This window comes from Gambusia affinis, linkage group LG01, assembly GCF_019740435.1.
Source record: "Gambusia affinis linkage group LG01, SWU_Gaff_1.0, whole genome shotgun sequence".
NCBI lineage: Eukaryota > Metazoa > Chordata > Actinopteri > Cyprinodontiformes > Poeciliidae > Gambusia > Gambusia affinis.
In genome coordinates this window covers 33697837-33724404 of record NC_057868.1, presented here as the reverse complement: position 1 = coordinate 33724404, position 26568 = coordinate 33697837, and the positions used below count along the sequence as shown (strand labels likewise).

The following is a 26568-nucleotide window of genomic DNA, read 5'->3' as shown; positions in this document are numbered from 1 at the left end:
TGTCATCAAATGCTAACTTTAACTAGCAGGAAATCTTTTATGTGTTTAACTTTTTAGAAAACAATTAGAGGTGCAATTAAGATAATGTTTTCAATCTACTTGTGTTTTGTGAAAGCAGTGATGTGGTCAAAGTCAATCCACTTCTGTTCCAACATGTAGTTACAGGCCTGGTTTGTGTACAGGGACATGTCAGGTTTGAGGATCAAGGCAGTGATGCAGTGATGATGTATAGTTTATGCAACCGGACAACTGTAGGTACGAAAAGTGTAAGAAGACCCAGAAGGAATTTCCAACAAGAAGAGGAAGAGGGTGAGATTTGTGATTTAAATTTGAGGCATTTGCTTTCCTAACAACAGGACTGCAACACTGACGTCATTTGACATTTTTGTTTTGTTTTTTTTTTAGAAGAAATTGTGTGGGGAGACTTCCTGATCTTTACATCACATGTCACTTCCTGTTATTCAGCCCTAATCATTAATAGACCTGGTGATGTGTTTTGAATAAATGCTCAAAGTGAGCTTGAGCTCAAGGTCACTTGGGACTTATTTTGATACAGAGTAAAATGGTTAAATTAGTTGTGTCAATAATTTCCAGGTCCAAAAGCACCAAAGCATACTGAAACAATAACAGTACCACCACCAGATTTGCCTCCAGGTAAAATGTTATTTTTCTAAATTGTTGCCCCACTTTTAAGTCAGATACAGCTTTCTTCTCAGTCCACACAATACTTTCCCAAAGGGTTTGGGGATCATCAAGATACTTTATGTTAAATTATAATTTTGGCGTGTAGCTTTTCTGACCTTGGAAGTCTCTCATGGATGCTGTTTTTGTTCAGTTGTATTCCTTTTGTTGAATGATGATTGTTGATGTTAACTGAGGAAAGTTAACCCCACACTACTTTAGATCGTGTCTTAGGTTCGGTTACGAACTCCTGGATAAGTCGTCAATGCAGCCATAGGTAATTTTATTATCTATACCACTGCTGGAAAAGTTCAACACTGTTTCATGTTTTCTCCATTGGTAGGCTCTTGTTCTTCATTACAATCTCAAAGTCTTTTAAACGAATGTCAGAGCTGAAATTTAAGCTGTCAGACTTAAATTTCAGGGTTCTACTTAATGGACTACTTGATTCTACAGGTCTGGCAGTAATCAGGCCCGGGGCTTTGCTTGTAAAGCTGAACTCAGCCGCTCAACATACAGCATGTGGTCGATTACATTTAATTGGGCCAGGTTGGTGGCTGTGGCTTTTTTCCCCCCATCATAAATTAGATTATTATTTGAAACTGTTCCATGTCAAGTTGGATCAAATGATATGAAATAAAAAGTTGATTGATGACATAAAACATTTAGCTGAAACACAAAAAGCAAAAACAGAAAATATACAAGGTTTTTTTTTTCACACTAGTATATAAGCCTTTTATAGCTTTAATGCAATGCGATTCTATTAGAAGACACATTTTTAGTCCTCTGATTTAATTTACTCTCTATGATATGCAACTCGGGTGTTTGTTTAAAAAATAAACAAACCCACCTTTTCCACAATATGTAAAATGCCAGCAGTGTGTTCCTGTTTTGTGTTGACATAACTTGGTCTAAGCTAGTGCAACAGACACCGTGCTGGGTGTCATTGTAAATCTATCTAAGTTTGCCATCTTGTGATCAAGTTGTTATTCCTTTGCGGGGACCTAACGGCATGAAAGGCCTGGTATTCTCTGCATGAATCATTTAGATGAAAGCCTGAGGAGGAGGGGGGGAAGGAGCACGAGGCACCTGATGTCAACTTTAATTAGAATCCAGTTTGGTCTGTGCTACCTTGACTTTGAAATCCGAGAGTCCTGCAGGGGGAAGTGGAGACAGTTCTCGGTTACAGGATGTGATTAGACTGCGTAATTTTGGTCACTGCTTGATGCCACAGAAAACAACCACAAAAAAGCAGTTGATAGCTTTTACACCGTTAAATGTGTTTTTGTGAAAGTCTTTGTATATTTATTCAGTCCTGCAGTTGATTTTAATAGCATTACTAAAAAGTAATCCTCAGCATTGATCTTTGCTCAGGCAGATAATTTTCTGCGCGCTTAGGGGTTTTGGTCTCAGCGGACACCATTTCACACCTAACACCTTATCGTCTTGTCCCATTGCTCCAAGTTGATATATATGAAAAAGAAGAAGACTTCCAAGAGCAGATATTTGGTGCATGACCAGATAGCTTGGTGTGTTGAGTGAAAAGTGTCCCATGGGATCCTTGAATCCCTGGACGTCCCCGGTGCGTCATGAAAATAAAGTCAGTGCACATCACCGTCACTTGTGTCTTAAATCTCTCTTCTCTGTGGTGCGATGTGAAACATCAGAGCCCCACAGCAGCAGCACAGAGAGCCACTCTGGAGACTGACAGAAAAAGGGATGCCTAGTGCTTGCATCTTGCACACATTACAGACGTTTAGGAATCCCATGTTGGAAAGAAGACCTTTCAGATTCCTGTTAAAAGCCTGGCAGCCTGGAGGAAAATAAAAGCGAAACCTAACATGCATGGTAATTAATTCACACAGAGGTTGCACAGCCACCACAGCTGCCTTTGTGAGAAGTCTAAGAATGTGAGGACAGCCGATGATGGACAGCATGCTGTAATATGGCACCTGCCTTGCTGCGCTGCTTTCAGAGCCAACAGACAGCACGCCATGGACAGGACAAGAAAAACTGCAGTGGGGAATGAATTTTGAATAAATGTCATTCAGATGTGTATTGATTGCTAGTACACCCACACCTGGATTTACAGTAAAATATCACTCTCATTAAAGCCAAACAAGTTATTTCTCTTCTCATTAAAAAGCCTCGGCAGCATGCAGTTTACGCTTTGCCTGCCAAAGGTAGCATCAATTAAAACGACTTTGTTGGTAACAGCCATGTGTCTCACCGAGCTCGTGTGTTCCTGTGTGAGTATTACTTCGCAGCTGAAATTTATTCTGGGTTCATGTTTTTGATAAGGTCATAAAAGTCAAATTGTTACTTTCTACCTGTTACACAGCAGTGATATTTTTATTTTTTTTATTTTTTTCCAAGGATATTATTTTAAAGCTGCAAACGTATGTTGTTTGCCTGGGGCCAGAAAAAAAAAACAAAAAAAAACATGACTGCAATATTTCATTCGACGGCGTTGGTCACTGCTCTGGCCTGTGCAGCTGAGAGAACATTTAATCTATTTTTTCCAAGCTCCCTTGGTGAATGTTTCATCTTTTTAGACAAAATAGATATCTGCAAGATTATGAGAATACCCTTTAAGCTTCATCCTTCGATGGATAACTGCAAAGATATAACATATCATAGAAGTGTCAAGATTGTAAGTTGAAAAAGAGTTTTAAGTTACTGACTGAAGCTGTATTTGTAAAATACCACAACATGATATATGATTTATCTGAACAACATTGACAAGATGTTCATTCTTTGTTAGAAGATACATTGTTAGAAATGCAGTATATATATCTGTCCTGTTGCAACCTTAAAACCTCCATGCAATTATTATTTTTTTGTTTAATCTTGTGAGACATACTTACACAAAGATGGGCATTATGAGGAAGTGGAATAGAAATGACCATTTTTTATATTCACTCTTGTTTATTCCAAACTGGGTCGAATAAAATCCATCCTAACCATTTTCCTTTAGAAGATACCTAGTTTGAAAACAATGTCCTAAAGCTTTTCTCTGAGGCCCTCTCAAAGATTTGTCAGAGAATATCAGTAAACGACCTTGATCATGGAACCCACATAGAACACCAAGCAAAATTCAAGAAATATCCACACCTGTTGAACTTGAAGATTTAGTCACGTTACAACTGTTAATTCATTGAGATTATGTGATAGACCAAGGTAAAGTCATATAAATATTTATGTCTTTTTTCTTTACAAATAATGTTCTAAAACTTGTGGTGTGCATTTACTCTGCTACCCCTAAATAACATCCAGTCAAATTGAGAATCTGTGAAAAAACAGTCTTCATTCAGTCCAATTGAGCTGTAGCTATTTTCAGCAAATCTGTACAAAGGAGGTGCAGTTCTAATTGCTGCACAACCTGGTTTTGCAATCTATTGACTCAGAGCAGGCTAAAAAATAAAGCTATACTGGGTTGTATCCCACAGCACTGACATGTACTGCTGTAGTCATCAATAGATTTTACTGCCCTGGTCTGCTGGACTTATACTGACAAAGGCAAGTTTAAAAGTAAAAAGGTTGATATGTAGAACAACCTACTGAAATAAACATTTATCAAATAATCAAGCAGAGAATCCTTCCAAATTTCTGGATCACCAGAAATTTTTTTGGACAACTGTAGATTAATATTGTATACATAGCAGTAAATGGGTCTAATAACATTAATAATATATGCTATATGTCACAGGAAGCCTAAATAATATACACTGATGTTTGTGGTTATAACATGACAAAATGATCCAAATTTCAAGATATATGAATAGGTTTTGCAAGAGGCAGTACTTCTATTGTCTGCAAGTGATCTGAAGTTCATGCAGTTCTTGTGACTTAAAACTGTTGTGATTGGCTTACCATGCTGTAAGTTGACAGGCGCAAAATTATTTTTAGGTAAAAAAAAAAAGGAGTTAATTCTAAAGTCATTATTGTCAAGTTATTTTACTTTGGTGAATTCTTCAAAAAGACATCCGATTTCCATGAATAGATGACACCACACACGACACCGGCAGTTCCTCCGGGAATAATTCCTGAGGGGCTTTGGCTTTGAAAGGGTTGGTCAATATCCTGCTGTGTTCTGCCCTTACAACAGCTAGTTCTGATATCCATTCATCTGTGTGTGTAATATTTATAAAAGTCTTTTGAAATGTGCAGAGCGACACCAATTAATGACTGTGTTTCTGGCTGAAACATGCAAGCGTGATGGGTTAATGAGGTTTTTTTTTTTAGCTGTTGATAACTTAAAGCAATAATTTGGGATTTTAGGGAGACTGCTTGATTAGTGTCCGACTCAGGCTGGATTGAAAGATTTAATGTTCTTCAATATGCCTGCTTTTTATGGAGTAATTGCAAGGAGCTGTGTGGCTTAGCATAAAAATGGAAAGCAATAGGAAGCTGTCTGTTTCCAAGTTAGCTGGACTCCATTTCATAGCATTACTCCTAAATTTATCCCCACATTTGTCCTTTTGACCATTAATTTGAAGTTTCAAAGGGGTAGTGGGTGAAACAATCCACTATGAGTTGGACATTCATTACTATAATTGTTATTTGTGGCTTAAGAATAGTGTTAATGCATTTAGAGATAGGAAGAAAAGTATTGAAATAGTTCAAATTAGAAATATCACAGGATTTGTGTCACTAAAATTATGTTCAGTGTTAAAAAAATTTACATTGTGAGAAAATTTGCTGCTACTTTCTTATTTTCAAAATAGTTTCTAGGGCAACCTATAAAATGAGTAATGCAAATACACTCAAATTTTCAACAAAATATTTAAGGGAATAAAGTAAAATATCCAAACTGAAGTGAGGCAGTAATTTACTCTTTATATGACTCTTTAATTTGACTAAAAAACACTAAACATAGCTAAAATAATAGCATATTACAGTCATTTTGTGTAGTTGGATAAATGGTGGTGTATTTTATTCGATATTTTAATCACAATCAAACCCCCCAAAAAGGGAAAAAGTGTTATTTCGTGGTTAAAATCAACATAATCACTATTCAATCACAACAAAAAACACTGCAGCACCTGCTTGACATTTTTGGTAGTATTACATTTGGTGTTACATTTACATTTGTAGCAAACAATGATTTATGCTAATGTTTGTTGCAGGACTAATTATCCAAATATGCTTATGAAGTCATGTTCTGTATGTTTGCATACAACAAATTGGAAAGAACTAATGATGAATCAGTTTCTTAAAGGAATGTCCTATTTTTTGTTGAATAATTAAACCAGAACCTCAAATAAGTGAGGAGGGAAAAGGGAAAGCGTACAGGTAACACTGTGAAGTAGGATGTATAGCAAAGGTGCCGCAAATATTCTCTATTTGTTGTTTAGATTAATTGATTCATCTTGAAAATAGCTTATTAAGTTTTATTTAAAAATACATTGTTAGTGGCAGTCCTTCAGGGTTGCTTAAACACTTGGTTGATTTTAAGCAATTTCTAGATTTAAAGAGTTATTTTTTTCATAGTTTAGGGATACATTTTAGACACAAAAAGACAGTAAAATAATCATACCCCTGCAGACTGAAGAAAAGATTAAATATTCATATCATTTTTAGTGTATTCAGATTTTACTAAGTGAAAGTGAAAAAATGTTTTACAGGAACAACAATTTTAATGGAATTCAGCACATATCAATAAATGGCTTCATATGTACATAATCATCATTTGAACCATTTAACATAAATAAGGCATTTCAAGTATTGAAAACAACCCACTGATTGCACATTTCTGTCGGGTTCATCAGTTCCAGGGTAAATGGTCGCGAGTTCAATTCGTAAAGCCATTTAGGAGGTGATGAAAGGCATACAAGTAGCCCACAGACTAATGGTAAAATGTCTCAAGACACACAAACATCTCTTTCACAATGCATTTGTTTCATCTTCACATCATCTACTCAGTTTCATCAACCTTTGGCTGTTTTGGGTTTTGCATGTAAGAAGAAGAGGGAAGATTTACCAACAGCACAAATGAAGTTTTCATGTACACTGGAAAAGACAAACATTTTATGCACAATATTTTACACTCCACAATATTAAAAAAGGGAGAAAAAGATCCTGAGGGCTGTCAACTTCTGCACTTGTTCCTTCCATGTCCTTTGATTTCTTTTCCCCCTGTTTTGGTATTTTGCCGCAGACATCCGTCTCACTAAGCAGTCACTCCCAAAATATAATTCCAAATGCAGAGACAGCCGTCCTCCATGTCAAAGTTGAAGAAAAAAAAAAAAAAAGATCAAAATAGATTCATTAGAGGGTTGTGATGAAGTTCCTCTTAGGCTGCCTGAAGCATCAGTATTTTCAGGAGCCTCAACCAAGTGCTTTACCTATTCTACATCTTTTTACACTTTTAGTTGAAAGTGTTCACATTTCTTGAAGCAACAATAGGCTCATTGTCTCTTGTGATAATTGGTCCAATGACAGTGCTAAAGAAAGGAAAAAAAAGTGTGAACATCACAGAGGTTAGCACAAAATGTCTGCTTGCCCTTTGCAGAGCTGAGCAATTAGATGAGAGAAATAAATTACTACAGTGGTGCTTCAGTATGTAGAAATAGTCTGACCTTTGAACCAGAGGTATTCCCTTGCATCCTCTCCAACCAAATGTTAATACGTCGATGTTGTGTATGGCTGAGTATTCTGACAAAGAAATAAAAAATGGAAGGCAGAAACAGAAGGTTAGACTATGTTGTTAACAAGTCAATTTGCAGTGAAATTCAGAAGCAATAACTGCTGCTTTGTTATTCCACAGCCAGCTTCACATTGCTATACGTTTGTCTCCCTCAGCTCCACTCTGCATCGTATGCACATTTATTAGGCAAGTGAGTGCTCCGGCCCCATCATTATTTCTGTGAATATTTTTCAACTCCACAATGCCTGCTGAATTTCATCATGTTCAGGTTGCACTTTTTGTGAAAAGAAAAATAAGATATGAATATACACACACACATACACACATACAAACATCTATATATGTACAAAAGGAAGACAGAAATACCTCACACAACCTGGTAATCAAATGCTTAAGATTATTATCTGTAAAGAGTCAAAATGTGCACAAAAATATGTCTTTCATGTCATTTCCCATCAAGCTTTCACACTTTTGTGACCCACTGATGGGGAAAGGCAAAAAAGCTTTCTGTCCTTGAACGTGGCAGGATTTTTGAAATGCACAAGCAAGGCCTCTCACAGCCCTCCATCACTGCAAAGGTTGGACACAATGAGACATTCATTTTAAATTTCCTGAAAGATCCTGAGGCGGTTGGTAAAATAATGTCATGTGGTAGACCCCCCAAAAATTTCACCTGCCCTGAGCCGGAGGATCTCGTGGGCTGTCAATGAAGACTCAAGCTGATCCCTATTCCAATTTAAGGGTCTTGCTTATGCTGACTGCAGTCCAATACCTTTCGGACTTTAAGAACAAAAGTCACTTCTCCTCCCAAAAGCCTAACAGTTTTGATTTGACAAACAAGGAGCTATAAATAACGGAGGAAAAGTGTTTTCCCTGATGAGAATTTTTTTCTTCTGAAATCTGAATTACTTCTGTATACCCTTATTATATAATAAAATACCCAAAAGAGAAACAGCCAATTAAAGATGACAAATTCTTTTAACATAAAGTAAAGTAATTTAGATGGTGTACAGTCAAAAGCAATAGAAAACATCCCATCTTAAGCTCTACTGCCAGGAGATACAGCAGTTCTACAGAACCCTGCAATTAAAGATTTTTTCAGTTCCAGCTCTTCAACAAAATGCATCGGCTTGTTTTTCATAACACCCTGGTTAAAATGATTGCGTCACATCTTTAGCAACAACCATATGATGCTGCCATCCAAACAGTGGCCTCATGCAGATTCAGTCATGATTATACATACATAAAGCAAAGAATGAAAAACAAATGTGTGTTGTAGGTGACAATGTGGTACATGCCAATGAATGACAATATATAAGAAAAGGTAAATAATTAAAATTTTAAATTTCAAAAAGTGAAACTTGTATAAAGTATTGCATGGTTCCGTCACTCAGACATAAAACAATAAAAATATAATTTTTATTCTAAAACTGTTGTGCTGTGGCCTACATAATCATGAGAAAGACTGCTGACTTTTCAGTTGTCAGCCATGGTCATCCACCATAAGGAGGGTAAGCCACAAAAGGTCATTACTACAGGGTCTGGAAATCAGTCCTACAGCAGAAGTTGTGCATACTTCACGCTATACAAGTACAGGCCATTTTCCATTTTATAAAGTTTGAAGCATTATGGAGTTGCTGCTTTAATTTTCCTGCAGGACTTGGCACATGCCCACGCAAAATATCATTGCCTGGTTTAATCACTCTGCTTAATTGCTCAGCAAACTCATCTTCCTTGTCAAGAGCAAGATGCAAAAATTCAAAGCCACCAAGGCAGATGGACTAAAGGTCGCTGTTAAACTCAACTTGTTGAGCCACTCAGCAGTGCCACAGGCTGATCGCCTCCATGTGACTCCATACTAACATGGTAATTCATAAAAAACATGCCCACGATCAAGTATTGAGGACACATTCTGCACATTATGATATACTTTATACAAAGTCAACATATTTTACTTTGTTAGTCTGGTTTATGGAGATACATATTTATTTACTGGGACAGATTTTAGATTAGAGTTAAATTGTCAAGAATGAATCAAGTTCACTTTAAGTGAAGGTGAATGATGTAGAATTTCTCTTAGTTTTGACAGATTAACTTACTCTTGTGGTTTTGATCTTGTTTCCGGCATAGCACATCCAGCCGGAGTTGTCAGGAAGCGTCTTGCATTCCTCCCCCTCCAGGCAAGGCTCCATCTCACACCACCACTTTCCAATTACTATGGATGCTACAGACAAGAAAATCAGCAGTATGGGTATGTTTAACTTTAAATGAGAGCCAACCAAAATCCAGCACCTAAAACATGGATGAGCTCAAGGTCTGACTGGATAACTCCTTTTCAATTCAACCAGGAGTTACCTCTTTAAATTTTGCATTTTCTTCATATTTTTCTGCTCTTGAAAAATTGGTGCAAGTGTTAGTGAACAACTTTTGAGACTTTTTAGAGCCTAATAATGCCCATATGATTTAAATTTAAGACTCACGTGAATTATGTAAAAAATTAGTGTGTTCTAGTCTTCTTCAGTCCGTCCATCCATCCATCCATCCATCCATCCATCCATCCATTCATCCATTTTCTAACACTCTTATCCCTATGGGGTCAGGATTCTTAGGTCTTAACTAGATAATTTACAATTGACATCGTTGATCATTTTTACAACTCTACAGAAACCTTGATATTATGTTTCATTCTAAACTATGTTTTACAGCTCACATACAAAAATCCATATTGCATTTCAGAATCTCTTGATCCAATTTATCAAGCTGGAAGGTCTGACCTTTAATAAAACTAGAAAATGTTCAATATTTTACATTTCTCAATCTATCAGAGTCGTCAAAGTGAAAAAAAAAAATACATATATATATATATGCTCTCCAATATGGGTTTTTTTGGCATGCAATTAGATCTAAATGCAGAGGGGAGAACTTTGGCTTTCCTTTCAACAGAGAGAACTGGGAGGTGTGACTCTGACTTGACTTTAATGCACACCACACACTTTCCATCAGAAGAGAAAATTGCTTTAAATACAGGGTAAGTAGACAGTAAATGGTTTGTAATGTGAGACCGAGGGAAAGAATCTGTCAGAGCTGACATCAAGAGACCTCAAATTCCTGCGGTCTGTTCAGAGATTGCTGTAATATTTGCAAAAGGATTTAAGATAAAAGCTGCAGGTGAGAGGTTTCCTGGAGCCAATATGTTTTTTAAGTTGAGTTACACCCATGCACCAAATCCATTTCCTGCAAAGGTTGAGGCTTTATTGGAGATGTTTGTCAAAGCACACATGTAACCGTTATGAAATATCTACCCACTGTATGTAAACAACTTCTATTTTGCCTGAATCTCTATGCATTATTCTGCTTTATTTTTCTCTCCTCTTCCCTCAGGTGTGTTAAATTCAGCTGCTATATTTGTCTTGATTTGGAGAAAAGCTTCCGCTTTCAGAAACCCTGTTTGTCTGTCGGCAACAACATGTGGATGTGACATTATCCCTATTGTTGTCTTGTTTGAGACAAGGTACTGCATGGTTGACTCCATATTTTAAGAGATATGAACAAATCTCTGCGTCTTTTAGAAAACATGTCCGGTTCTTTATTATTATTTTTTTTTGTACAAGTCATCAATTTTGATAGAATGCAGTAATCCTTTTGCTGTAGAAAACCTTGAAACACTGTGTAAGCTTTTGTTGTGCTAAGACTGGACTCCAACTAAGCTGATGGCTCAGTGTTATAATGTGTTCCTAAAATACTCACCGTCCACACATGAGGGTCTATTTCTTGTGGTTCCAGCTACCTTCCCGGGCAAACAGGAGCACTTCACCGTTTGTGACCGCTCCTCAATTCGGTTCTTATTACAGCATCTGTGAGCAGCTATTACTTCGCACGTGCCTCCCTCTGAGGAGGAGAAAAACAGACAAAACTCACAATTAAATTCAGTAAACATCAGTCCATAGACTGCCTTTCAAAAGTATTTATGTAAACCTTTTCAAAGTATTTCGTAGTGTCACAACCACAGGTTTTAATGTATTTTAGTGAGATTTTATGTGGTAGACCAGATCAAAACACTGCATCTTCGTGAATGAGAATTGAAATTATGGTTTTCAATTATTTATTTTACATATGTATACATATATTTTTTAATGTGGCATGCATTTAAATTTGTCACCCTTTAATCCGAGAACTCTGAATTAAATCCAGTTAATCAAGTCATTAATTTACTAAATAAATTTTGACTTATTTAATCTCTGTATATATACAACTGTTCTCTGAAGACCTTGGAGATTTGTTAGAAAACATTAATAAATAAGGAACATACCATATAGGTCAGGGATAAAGATATTCAAACTAAAGTGAGGTTGTAAAATAATATTTTAAGAATTTTACATCTCCCTTGGCACAGTTCAGTCTGTCATATAAGACTGGGACACAGTTGTAAACCCACCAAGACACAGCTGAAAATACAGGCAATGTGAGCATTACCTGAGAAGCACCTAGGAGCCCTGTGGCTTCTGGAGAAGCTGCAGAGCTCAGGTTGAAGAATAAGTCAACAGGAAAACTACTACTTGTGTATTCTACAAATCTGACCTTCATAGAAGAATGGTAAGAAGAAAGCCATTATTGTAAAAAAAAAAGCCTTAATAAGTTTGCCAGAAGCCATGTAAGGAATACAGCAAACGTAAAAAAAAGATGCTCTGGTCTGAGAACACCATGTTCTGATTAACAAGCAAATGTTAACCAGGTGTCTATGTTCAAGTCCAAAACCTGAGCATAAATACAGAAACATAATGTTGGATTCAATTTCTTCCTTACCAGAAGAAATTGGAAAGCTTGAAGAGTTCGTTGGAAAATTCAGCTGCAAAAGATTTGAATCTGGTCTGAAAGTTTACCATCCAGTTGGGCAACAAATCCTAAATATACAGCTAGATTATATTTGTATTAGAAAGTCCAAACCAAAATCTAATTGGCATTCTAAAGCAAGAAGTTGATGTTCACATTTTCTCTGCTCTTTTTCCCAAAGAAGAACTAGTAAAAGATTCACTTCCTAAATGTGCAACGCGGGTAGAGACATATGCCCAAAAGGATACCAGCTTCCTCTGCAGCTGTATTTGCAGGAAAAGGTGAATCTACAAAGTATTAACTCAGGAGGAACTGAATATAAATTGGAATGGCATGTATTTCAGAATTTTATTTATTTGATAAAAAAAAAAAAACCAAAAAGAAAAAACAAAATCTTGTCTGTACCAGTTTACAGTGTACACTACTTTGTGGGAAAATCCTCAGGGACAGATATTGTAGATTAAGATTGTGACATGAATAAAATTGGGAAACTTTATTGATTGCTTTTGCAAGGCACTCCATTAGTTAACCAAACCTGGATGGATATTAATCCATAAATAACTTTTTTCTTGTGCTTTAGAGGAAGACGTTGCCATTTTTGCATAATAAAACAATAAGAATAATTCATGGAAAGGAAAAATCACTTTTCTTTTGTGAAAATTACTCCCAATCACTATGTTTCTTCATTCATTCATCTCATTATAATATATAAAAAAAGGATGTTTCAAACCTGTCTTGATTAAGATCTTTTTATAACACATTCTGTTCATAGCTTCATGTCAGGTTTCACATATTTTCAAACATAGAGCCATTCTACAATACAGGTTTAAAACATGACCTATGAGCAGGGCACAACATAATAGCTAGGAAACCAGGAACATTCTGGCAAAGTATAGTTTCATACAGTTTGAGTAGCATCTTATGTAACAAAGGTTAAAAAATAGTATTTTATTTTAAAAAGGTAAAGACTAACTTTAAAGTGTATAATTATATTTAGCACTGATGTAGCTGTAGAAATCCTGATAAAATACTCAGATTTAGTTGAATACACCAGAGAAATTATTTCTGTACTCTCCTCTCTCTCAGACAGATCCCTGTAGCATGCTGAAAGTAAAAAAGATGAATAGATGTGTTGGAGTGCAGAGGAAGAAAAAAATCTATTGACAGAAGGAAAGGTCTGCTTCGGGGTTATTAGAAATATTAACACTGGAGCCTCCACGCAATTATCACCAAACTGCTGGTTGTGTCCAGAAGGATCAGAAGCCTGGACCAAACGGACGCGACCCAACCGCAACCGCCATCCTCTCCCACCCACCACTCTCAGACTCTCCACAGATGAGAGTTGTGCGGTAAAGGACCATCTGACAATTACACCCGTCAGCGTGACACAAGATCAAGGAGGCTGCAGAGAGCAGGAGCACTGAGAGGGGGAAAGGATCTGGTATATTGCCAGCAAAGTGATTTGAAGTTATGTTTGACAATGAGCTGTGGGTTTGTGAAATGCGTCATGCCTGGATTTGCATATCACTTTACGACATTTGAATATTTTAGTTTGCAATGTCCTCTCGATGCAGAGTTGTTTCTCTTGAGCAAAAATTCATCTCAGCACTCAGCCTTAAGTGACACCCTGCTGTATTTAAAAAAGTAAACTGCACCGAATCACTGGAGATGATCTGATAAATATCTGGAGCTGCTGGTACTTTGTGTTTACTGGAGGTTTTCCGTGAATGATGCTCTGGTGCAATCTGATTAAGATGACACAACAGACACTATTTCCCCACTAAAACCCAAAGCCTCCAGCTGGTTCTAAGTTATATAAACTCAGAAATACATTGAAATGGAGGTCAGTTGTACAATGTGAAAGATGCCATTGAAGAATCACAAAGTGCTTTGAACAGTTTAAATGTTGACTTGAGTGGGAAAAGGTATGTAGTGCCTTGCAAGAGCATTCATTATCCGTCACAAATATGTATCAAAATGTTAATAAAAACGAACCTGAGCATTTGGCATTCATTTCTATTGACCCTCCTTTAAGTTTATACTTTTGAAAGTCCTTTCACTGTGTTTACAGTTGCAAGTCTTTTTCTGTACCTCTCTGTTTAAGATTTCCTCATTCTTCTTTACAAAATAGCTGAACCTCAGTCAGTTTTTATAGGGACCCTCTGTGAACAGCAATTTATTAGTCTTTTGACTGATTTTCAGTTGGATTTTGTTGTTTTAATTTAAATCACTTAGGATTATTTGGTTACATGCCGGAAGGTGAAACTTCCTTCAATGGTCTTTTGCAGCCTCTGTTTAAAATGATTTTGAATTTTGCAGAATTTTGCCACATCCATTTTCCCCATTAACTCTGACCAGCTTCCTTGTCACTGCCTTTCCAAACATGTTTCACATTGAGAATTGACTTATTAAGGCTGATGCTCTGTGTTGGTTTTCTAGTGCTTTGCATGCAGGCAGAATGTTCAGTTTTGGTTTCCTCAGATCAGAGCTTCTTCTTCTTTGCCTCCTAATCATATTCCTTCAACAATGGTCTTTGTCTGGTCATTTGGTCATAGAGCTCAGGATATTTTTTTATAATCCAGATTTAAACTTTTCCACAACTTTATTCCTAGCTTTGGTGTCTCTTGATATTTATGCTGTTGATTGTCACTCTTTACCTAACAAAGTTCTGAGGCCTTCTTTTTAAATTAAGAAGCATAAAAAAGAGCTTCTTAACTTTACTACCACCCAAGATTGAAACAATAAAAGTTGATCATACCTGGGAGTTATGGTTACAGTGAGATTTAAATTTAAATCACACACAGTGGGACTCTATTTACTAATAACATGACTTCTGGGTTTTTTAGAGGTATAAGCCTAAAGTGCATACAAATATATTCCACAGGTTTGATTTTTTATGTTTTTTTTTATTTCAGACCTGTAACAAGACATCTGAAACTATTTTTACTTTTCTTTCATCTCACTTCATGTTCAATATGTATGAATACTTTGCAAGTAAGCGTTAATAAAAAATACATTGAGATTCAGATAAAACACTCTGGCGTAATTTACAATTCCTTGTTTTGCTAATTCATATTCACATAAAAAGAATAAAACTGTCAGCTCTTTCGCAGAGGGAAAAAGGTCTGAACTTATCTCCATCAAATTTCAACAAGTCTGACAGACATACTATCAAATCTAATAGAAGAAAACGTTGTTGTTGTCCATGTATTTATGCTTCTCTACTAAATATTTTACTCACTGTGCCTCCCATATGTTACATAAATAGGTGTTAACAAGCCTTTTCTATTTATTCTTGCGAGACCTCCCTGTTTCAATATTAAACCAACTCACTGTTGCTTCAGTTGAATCAAAGAAAACAAATATTTGCCTATTTTTTTATTCAAGCTGAGTTTGTCTTCTATCCTTTAAAAAAAAAACACGAACAAATGCCCAAGTACAAATCATACTTCTTAGTGGCAATAAATGCTAATTGGAGTCGGGTGTTTATTCCTGTGATTACAAAAGTGGGGATGCGTGAAATTTCATTTAGAATTGTTCACCACCGTGGAGATTCCTGTGGAGATGATTCTGCAGTCTCTTGTTAAAGCACAGTCATGAATTAATGTCAGATAAAGTCATAAAGGAGCTTCTGTTTGAAAAGAGGGAGACAAAAAGAGGGAAATTTTTCAAACATGGTTTTTCAAACATGGTTAATGAGGAAACAATATATGTCGGTCATACCTGGGAGTTGCGGTTACATTTTTGCATGCTCGTCTTTGTCAAGAGAGTTTGGGTCTTTCTTGTTTAGGTCCAGGCATCCTGGTGTGTGTGAGGCCGCAGAAGGAGGGGAACATCCAGACCTCCATTCACACATGAACCGTCACTGTTTTGTGAGTCACAGTGAGCTCATGCTGGATAATTAACACAGCCTCACATAACCTTCTTCGTAGTAAATCACTTGGCATGCCCTTTGCTAAGGTAGTTGGATCATCACAAAGTTTATTGCATTTAACTCTGGATTTACTATTCCATTCGGTCAGGTTTTCAGTGCATCTGCATGATAAAATTATGTTCATGTTAAAATAATCAACAAGTACTAATTAGCATTACTAAAGTGAGAGCTTTTAATAAAAGTGTCAGTAAGAGGGGTTGGCGGGGGTTAACAATATTAAGAGAAAGGCAGGGGAATTTTAATGCAAGGTTGGAAAGACGGGATTAATAATTCTTTGCTTTTGGCCATGTGTGTGAAGTTTTGTGGCTTTACCTGTGTTTCCGAAAATATCAACAGCCTGTCAGTTGATATTTGAAAATGTTCTGATCTTGAAGTCAGTGTGCTAGGATGTGCCATGCTGTCTGATGCATTCAACAAAAGGGCATGTCGGCACAGCATTAACCGTTATGTGCTAGTGGAAGCAGTGGGGCATCATTTGAAAACAACAGCCCACAGGGGTTTGTTCTTCTTAATGCATCGCCTTAATTGCATAAGACAGCCCCAGATTCCTTCTTTGATCTATTAAAAACACACTACTCAACAGAATTAACTTGCATTGCTTGTTGCTAGCAAACAGAGCAAAGAACGTGGGATACTCTATATTTGGAAATCATCATCTCTGAAGAATATATTAAAATCAAATAAAAATGCAAATTGGTGAGGTATTTTCAAGCCGGCAGGTGCGTTTGGTACCTTCGCACAAAGGCAATGCAACACTGATTAGCGCTCTTCAAGTTCACCCATGATTTCAACCCGCTAGTGCAACACGCTTCATGCTCCAAGAGCTCGTCATTGCCTTCTGAATATTTCAGAGGAAAAGGAAGAATAACACGGATAGATTTGAATGCTTTCTTCAGGTGTGGGCTGGAACCATGCAAGGGAATAATTGTTTTCTGTATTTCCATTTCTCCTATTATCAGGGACAATGAGCAAAGTCGACCTGCCAAATAACAAACACCTTCGAGGTGTGTACGAGTGTGTGCTTGTGTTGCCTTTAGGCAGCCACATTATGATTGACAGAGAACAAGGGTCATGCACAAATTGTCATTCATAAGGTCACAGGTCACTAAAAAGCAAAAGGTCACAAGTGGAACCGCTCTGATTTTGTTGGCACACTCCCTCCTGTCTCTTCATTACTCTGAGCATAAAAACAGACACTGTCAGTGAAAAAGGTGAACACCAGCATGGCTTGCTCATTTTCAGCTCAGGCTGAGAGGGAAAAGTCATGACTTTGTGCTATTCTGTCATGTGTGGCATTGATTTTTCTGTTCTTGGCTTGATTGCGAAAAATAAAATTCAGAGAAAAATGAATGCTTTGCTGTGTATGCTGATGCTGTTCATGCTCCCGATTTCTTTGGTCTATCATGCTCCATATTTTGGTTTTAATAGATTCAAAAGCTCCATGGAGAATTTCTTAAAACGTTTTTGTGTTTTCTTACATTACAGTGGCAAACTTTAATGTATCATTTTCAGAATTTTTGCAATAGACCCACACTGTAAGGTACAATGAAAAGCTATTTACATCCTTACATATGTCTCTATTTGTGCATTTTGTGAATCTTAAATGTTTCATATCTTCAATTATATTTTGATATTAGAAAAAGGTCACCAGAGTAAACATAAAGACCATTTTTAATATAGTGATTTTTTATACTAACTGAAAAAAGGCTACCCAACCCAGGCCGGCTTTATGAAAAATGTCTTTGCCCCCTTCTTTAATCATGAATTAACCACGATTAACTTCATTTCTTTAATTAATTTCACAACTACACACAGACATGATTACTGTCTAACCCCTGGAGTAAAAAGAAAATCACTTAAAACCTCGTGAGCCCCAGTTTAAGTGCCTGGCTGGGTTGTGATAAAACTTATATCTTTGGCATCTGTGAAGCCTCTACTTTCAGTAGAAATCCAGGTTGTGTGTGTAGGAGCTGCTGGCAGACTGAGGCCGAGTTTTACGGTGATGCCATTCTGTGGACTTTGTTTACTTTCTGATTCAGCTGTTTGAATGAAGGGTGCTGAATCTAAATGTAGACACATTTTTATTTGCACAGTTTTTAAAGCCATGCATTATTTTCCTTTATGTGTTATGTGCTACTTTGTTATGCCTATAACAAACTAATTCCTCAAGTTTGTAACATAGCCTCAAAATGAACAACATACAATCTGAAATTAATAAAGACAAAATCCCTGCACAAAGATGAAACAATACAATCCATAGATATGTAGAGATTAAAGCAAAAAGAGGTGCACGATTGAAAAACAAAACACCAATTACAAGATGTGAAACAAACAATAGTGGGATTAAAAATATAATGTCCCAGAAGGAGCAAAGAAATAGAAGACAAACATTAAAGGAAACAAGAAATAAACCACACAGACAGTTAAGATTTAACAATTTACCACAAGGTGTGCAGTTGCTGACTAAAAACAAGCCATATTCCCAGGATTAGTTATTTTGTGTCTGATTCTGTCAAGGTGTCTCAGACCTTAGCAGGTTGAGTGGGAGGCATTTTACAAGCCTATGCCCAAAGGCTCGTTGTATCATCATTTATTCATGTCTGCTTCCCAGAAAAAAAAAATAGAGTAGCACAATGACTGTACACTGTGTGTGTAAATGACTTCCGGTCATATTCCAAACACCAATGTGCTGCACAACTAATTACTGCACACTTCCCAGAAAATATTGACCCTTTGCACATAATGTCATGCTCTTCAGGAAGAGCCCCACTCTGCTATTCACACAACAGCACTTAATCCAGTTTAAAAGGAAAATAACTTAAAAACTGATGAGTCTTAACAGGAGCACAATATAGCAGTAAATGGAACATTTCCTATAGACAGTACCACGATCTCTCTGCTTTGGCAGACTGTCAGCACCTTCTAAGACCTCTCTATCTAATATTATCTCACCCCACAACGCTACTCGCACCTAAGGTCAATAAAGTGTCAGCAAATCATCTGACGAGAACTTGTAGACTCTACGAAGAAATCAGAGGTGAGGTTTGAGCCTATTATCCTCTGGCTATAAGAAAGCAGCACTAAATTAGGTTCTGAGTCATATTTTCTTCACGAGACAAAGATTTAAGCCATATTTCAAATATATATTAACATGGTCTGTGCGCTGTGGGTTTTGTTTTCCTGTCAGTCTAATTTTCATGAGTGGATATTTCATTGTATCTTTGTTTTCTTTTTAGGTTTATATTTATATATTTGTGAGTCAGTGTATGTATCTTTTCTGTTTCTTAAATTAGTGGCAATCTCAAGTGGTTCTGCTTTCTGTTCCCTGCACAAGACTTTGTTTAGTAACAGTGTAGCAATACTTTTAGCTCACAAGAGATGATTCACAAGATAGTTGGAAAGTTAGCCCTTTTTTTCCCATCCTCTGTTTATTCTCAATATTTATCCTGTACATCCTTTGGGTGGCGGTGAAAGAGAACACATACTTATTAGATCCATCAGAGTATTTACATCTGGAGGTTTACAGTGGCTCTTTATCACTCAGTTTGTCTTGTTTGTTCTGGGACAGAGGATGAAAAAAGATTAACTAAGTATTACCGTAATTTCTAGACTACTGAGCACAGCTGAAAAACGTGTTTATATATTGGCTGCACTTGTCTATAAGCCACAAGTGTCCAAGACATTTTTTTAAAATTTTTGTGAAAATACATACTGGGAATTCAAAAACATGCTTTTACCAAAGATTTCCTGTAACACAGCTCCTTAATAAAAATTTTTAAAAAATTTAAAGTACAATAGCCTAACCGAAAAAAATCATTGATCGCACTGAAGAAGTCGTCTTCATCAGTGTCGGATTTGAACTCACTCACATACAGTCTCTAATTCTCTCTTTTATTGTTGCTCTTAATGTCACTTTTGTTTTGCTCTGGACCTTGTGCTGTACTTTTGATCACTCGGCAGTTAAGCCTTTCAAGACTCTTTGGTAGAAAAACGTACGTTAGCTGCATTGCCGTATTCAAACCATGTGAAAAGGTAATGGCTTATCGTCGGGAGATTACGGTACATTTACTGGTCCTGTGCCTTTTATTTCTTATAATAAAAGTTTGTTTCTGTCATCCAGGTGCCTTCTGCTGCCACCACCACTCAAAACTTTGGATGGCACAATTAAATTTAAAAGACCTCCAGCTGCAGATTTAATTAATAGAGTGATAAAACATTTGTTCTATTATTTTTATAAAGTCTTTGCAGGATTCCCTGACTTACAGTGTGCTTTAAGAGAATATGTTTATTTTTAATGCCAGCAACTTGACTGAAGGCTCCAATGGCTTGAGCTACAAATATAAAAGTCTGTACCAGATATACATACAATTCTGGGTTTCTAGTGTCTCAAAGCTGGTTTGCTTTATTTTTTTACTGGACTGTATCACCATGACAACCTGTGCTAGACACCTAATGTAATCTGTTGAGATTGAGTTTTGACCTGAGAGATCTAGACACATATATGAACCGACCAATCAGCTCCAACGGCATCAGTCACTGCACTGATACAGTCGTTTTTGTGGCTTTTTTTTCTCTGAGGCATCTTGTTCTTTCAAACAGAAGAACTGATTACTGGAAAAGTTGTTCTATTCACATCCTAGCCAAGCTGTAAAAAACCCCCAGCAGTTCCTCAGAAGTAGAAAACTTTACGTAGCATCAGCATTTTTTAATATAAAAAGTATATCTGTGGTTCCTGACCAGATGATTTAACTGCTGGTACTAAATCACATTACCCGAATGAACTCTTATGGTCTTGGACTGTATATATGAAGGTCGCTGACAGGATTTCTGCAGAGGGAGAAAACCAAGCACCAAAGTATATGCAAACACTAGAATATTCTCATTTTTTAAAATAACTAAATACATGTTACTAGACAACATTACAAAACTCTCTAGAAGCAGGAATAGTATAGTGTCCTAAACATCCTTATCAAAACATTTTGATATGATAGAGAACATCTGCCTTTCTATCTGTAAAACCCCCTTTCTTCATCCTGACTCACAACAAGACAAGAAAATGCAACAAAATATTACACAAAGGAATGTTTTCAATATCCTACATTATTCTGGAAGATAGTGGTATTATTAAAACTCATAAACTGGATAAAACATTTTGAAAGCTGAAGAACATTTTGTAACATAAAATGTCACAATTTTCAAAAATATTATTTCACATTTCTTAGATTTACTTCCAATGGTTATGCTATAAGGGGCTGCACAGTGGCGCAGTTGGTAGAGCTGTTGCCTTGCAGCAAGAAGGTCCTGGGTTCGATTCCCGGCCGGGGATCTTTCTGCATGGAGTTTGCATGTTCTCCCTGTGCATGCGTGGGTTCTCTCCGGGTTCTCCGGCTTCCTCCCACAGTCGAAAAACATGACTGTCAGGTTAATTGGTTTCTCTAAATTCTCCCTAGGTATGAGTGTGTGTGTTCATGGTTGTTTGTCTTGTATGTTTTTGTGTCAGTCTGTCGCCAGTCTGTCTGCGACAGACTGGCGACCTGTCCAGGGTGAACCCCGCCTCTCGCCCGGGACGCAGCTGGAGATAGGCACCAGCAACCCTCCCGACCCCATTTAGGGAAGAAGGGTGTAAAGAAAATGGATGGATGGATGGTTATGCTATAGCAGATAAGTAGCTGTTAATGTTATCTAAATAAGTTTATTTTTAAAATTTGCATTCAAATGTAGATATCTTAAATATGAAAAAACATCAAAATTTGTATTGTCAGTAAACCCAACTTGTCCACTTACGTTTTTAGTGCAAACTTAAATTTTGACACTAGCTGAAACTCACAAACCCAAATTGTAGTATTTTAATCTCACACTAAAAAAACAGTGGCTTTCCATAAACATCTTTTTTATAACCCCAGTAACCATCCATTGTGGTCGATGGCATGATAAACTTGGCTTCTCACCCAGCCACTTTTTGTCATTCACTGTCAGGTTCTGTCTTATGAAAATCAACACATCTGTCTTACTAGAATGATACGTTCTCTTGTTTTCATAGACTGAGCAAAGACAAATTGGCCTGTGTGTGGTCTCATTTTTATGAACTTGGGGAAAAGGAAGTCTGATTCTCAATTGAAAAGAACTAAAATGAATAAATAACGTGGGGATTTAACAAATGTTCAGGGTGTTTTAAATGGTTCAGTAATTTAACTAATGTCCTTTCTGTTAGCAGCTTTATTACACACGTTTTTCAGTTTAAGAAAACCAAAGTGGATAAGACTGTTTACATTAATCTTGGTGCAGGTGATCTAGTTTATGGGGTATAGCCCAATGATTTCTCTCTCTAAAGTGTAACTAACAGCAAAGTCAAATGGCATGTTCAATTTCAAACAATATTCACAAAAATACACTTACTAACAGAGACATCTGTTTTATATTTTACACTCAAATGTTTCAGAGCTAATGCAATGACAGTATACATGCAAATAACAACACCTGCCATCAGCAGAGCCCCTTGTTCAGAAAGCAACACATTTTCAGAGTCAGTAATACCTACTTCAAAATCTGATAAGTTATGGACAAGTGAGTCCAGATGAAGGCAAATGCTGTCAAATCATGCATGTCATGAATGAGTAGCACCGGGTGTGAATTTCTGTCGCTGTGCTGTTCGGCCTGCCTAATGAATGTGAAAAGGGTTCACGTGGGACCGGTAAATGGTTCTTCAGACGTGATGAAACAGCCATTGCACAGAGGAAAATGGTCAGTCTGTCTCAATAGAAATGTCACTATGCAATAAGTATGCAATGACTTGCTGTCTACTGTAATGAACCTAGACCACGAGCCTGTCTCCAGAGACGTTGATAGCAAGTATATCCTCTGAATGGCAACGCTTTTCTACCATCTGTTCCACAAGCTCAAGTCAGTGAATGTACTGTATGAACAATACACACAGGCGGTCGAAACACCATATTTCATTTGGTTTAAACCTAATTAATGTTTGCAAAATGTTTGACTTGAATGAAAACAGCTCATGTCAGAGAGACTCGCACTTAGAGTAGTTACACTTGCAATGGAAAGCCTTGGGGACTCAATTTAGCAGATAACCAGTTTTTCTCCTGAGACTTTGGATTCAGGTGACTGTCAGGAGATGATACTATGAGTATATCCTGCACTGAATGTGTATGCTCACAGACAAGTGCCATGTGACAATCTTGATAAGCAAGTGACATTTGAATGTCTCCAAACACACACCAGGCTGAGCCCATGTCAAATGCAAGCCCCTGCAAGTCCTCCAAGTCCTGTGGTTAATTATTTTGTAGCTTTAAAGTCATTTACCAGAGACAGCAGGGCCCAGTCCCCAAACCATTGCTGCCTGTGTATTAGAACACCACGTCTGTCACCTTTTAATGGAAAACACAACCAAGGTGACCCATAATAGGTTCCACTTTTTCCCCTCTGTGCATGCCCTCTGCAGACATCCAAGCCAGCAAGGTGCAGCATTTCGGTCGCTGACAGGAAACAGGAGCGCCAGATTAGAGAATGTCAAATTAATGCAGATGGAAACCAGTGAGAGGCACCAAACATGTGACTGCATGGTGTCAAACTGAGTGACTATTTTTTCCCCCCGTTGCCTTCTGCAAAAGCATCTGTAGTCCCAGCAGTACTGTGGTTATCTTACACATAAACGGTAGGTGAAAAGCAAGAAACATATTGCTTGATAAACTGTTGTGATAAATTTGTTGTGATGGCGAGGAAAAGACTTAGCACTTGAGTGTTTGTTTAAAAGATTGAAATAATAATTAATCGCTAATTTGTACAGTGCATGAGAAAGTGTTTAAATACGGCAGGGAAAATAAGTATCAATGGTGCGCAGTAGGGTTTTTCTCCTTTCGAATGGGCCCATTGAAATAAAATGCACATTAAATGTAGGTAAAAATTCAATTAATAAACAGATACACATAAATCAACACAAATTAGCTCAGAAATTAAGTGGAGTGGTACATGAAAGTATTGAATGTCTTTTAAAAAAAAATAATGACAGCTTCATTTACAACACTAGTGTAAACTCTACAAATGGTGGCAGGTGTTTTCCTGTTTCCGACCAAATCAGAAGGTGTCTATAAAAAAGAAGAACGATGAGAGTGAGGGTGAGTAGAGAAAAAGAAGACGTGATTCAAAGATTTAAAAATATATATGAAAAGAACCAACTTTATTAACCTGTGCATAATCTGCCAAGTCATACAACTTGGAGTGATGCTAAGTGTTTTCTACAACAATACATGTGAACAACTTGTTTCATGGAAATGGTAACGAGTTTTTCTTGAAACCAACTTCCAGTTTCTTTTCTGAACTGTGAACACAAAAGTTCTTTTTCAAATTTTGTTCTCTGACACATTGACTTGTGCAAAACTGAACAATGATCTCAAAACACTTTCAAATGGGCTAACAACAAAAGAACGACCTCAGATCATCCTCACGGCAGTCAAAATGAAAACACTGGATACCCAGTGATTACAAGGGACAATAAAAAAACGGTGTTCAGGGAAGTGCATATCATAATGTTTATTGATTACAATGTATTGAAATCCCTTTAATGACTACAGACAAAACATAAATATCAGATTCTCAGTCTAGTTTTATAAAAATGCATAGTGCCAATACAGCAGCACTAAAAGTGGTTAATGATTTTATAGATTTTTTTGGATATAAAGCAACATGGTGCGGCCCTCTTTGTTGATTTTTTTTCTACAGCATTTGATACACTTAATCATGAGGTTTTAATACAGAAACTCTTCATTTTTGGTTTGAAAATTATCTGACCAGTGTGTTCAAGTAGGAAATCTAACTTCCAAATTTCTCCATATGCTCAATAATGTTCCTCAGTAGTAAGTTCTGTTTATTATTATATACAAATGGTCTTAATTATGTCATATGCAGAATTAAATTCGCATTCCTATGATGTTGTTTTATACTGATCTGGCCCATCACCTAACAGATAGCTTCTAATGTTTTACAGGCAAATCTTTTTGACCGCAAGCTTGTTTTAAATGCAGATGAATTGAAGGTGATGCTGTTTGGATATTTGGATATGTGGATATTTAAAATGAGGATTTTCCACTCAACTCTATGGCTGGAGGTCTGAAAATTGAATGTGTCACATGATATATATATATATATATATATATATATATATATATATATATATATATATATATATATATATATATATATATATATATATATATATATATATATATATATATATACATTACAGACCAAAAGTTTGGACACACTTTCTTATTGAATTCAATGAGAAAGTGTGTCCAAACCTTTGGTCTGTACTGTGTATATATATAGGATGTTTTGATAGATGATTCTTTGACTCTCCACATTCAGCGGCTGGATAAAGTTTGCATTTATCTGGATTCGCTTTTACTTAAAGATTAGATCCTGTCCATCTTTTCAGGCTCCTTTCATGGTTGTACTGGACTATGTTGACAATTTATACATTCATGCTTCTCTTAAATGTCTTCTTTCACTGGATAAAGCTTATCATGCAGCTTTAAGATTTATAACTGGTTTAAATTGTTTTACACGTCAATGTACGTTGTATGACAGGGCTGGATGGATGGCCTTGGCCACTCAGAGACTCCATCATTGGCAAATTTTTATTCATAAGTCCATACTTGGACATCTTACTTCATATTTATATGCCTACACAAATAGAAAATCCACCTGAGCATATTCTGTTTGTTGAGAACTTACTTTTACTTTCAGTTCCTAAGTCCAAACTAAACTTGGAAATAAATCTTTTCAGTTTTCTGCCCAATCTTCTTGGAACAAGTTACATAAAAAGATTAAATTAAAGTTGCTGCTGTTACTTAAATATTTTAAGGCTGTTTTTAGTGATCTTTGGAAGGAACTGTTTGTTTTTGGATGGAACGCTACAGTCTGTTTACCTTGAATGCTTTGTGAACTCTGAATCTTGCTGCCAATCTTGGATTATCTTGTTAAAAAAAAAGAAAAAAGATTTTTAATCACGATGGGAATTTCCCCGTGAAATAACTGTTATAAAAATACAATGAAAAGGCTTTTAAAAATAATAATAAAAATATGGAAAATGAAAACAAACTAAACTTCAGTAATCAGGAATTCTAATTTCAAATAAGCTCAAAATGCAGTCTACAGTACAAACTAATGATTTTGTGGAGGGAAATGTCGCTATTTAAGTGAAAGGAGGTTAAGGATTTACTAATAGAGTGATTAAAGAAATAAATGTATTCTCAAACTTTGAATTTTGAATTAGAGGATGGTGTATAGAGTTTTAGCAGTTGTGAAAAACAAAAACTGAAATATCCGTTAAAAAAGAAGAAATTTTCCTGCATGCTGCTGACTATAAAAGTAAATTAGGAGTGAAGCATTTTTGTTCTAAATGTGTTGAGAAATGTATCACTCACTTCTGACTTTTATGGTCTTGTGTAGTGTTTGGTGA

At 36.5% G+C, this 26568-nt stretch overlaps 1 protein-coding gene across 2 annotated transcripts in view; it reads right to left on the bottom strand.

Moving 5' to 3' along the window:
* Positions 1–6281: 6281 nt before the first annotated feature.
* The window catches only part of LOC122833198 (chemokine-like protein TAFA-1), a 34396-nt gene continuing 14109 nt past the window's right edge, over positions 6282–26568 (bottom strand). For both annotated transcript variants that reach the window (XM_044120610.1, XM_044120601.1), the window contains exons 3-6: positions 11078–11218; positions 9430–9554; positions 7263–7338; positions 6282–7127 (exon numbers count right to left, since the gene is read on the bottom strand). In XM_044120610.1, the coding sequence (XP_043976545.1) occupies positions 7306–7338; positions 9430–9554; positions 11078–11218 (299 nt within the window). In that variant the 3' untranslated portion in view covers positions 6282–7127; positions 7263–7305. The remainder of the gene's footprint in view (positions 7128–7262; positions 7339–9429; positions 9555–11077; positions 11219–26568) is intronic.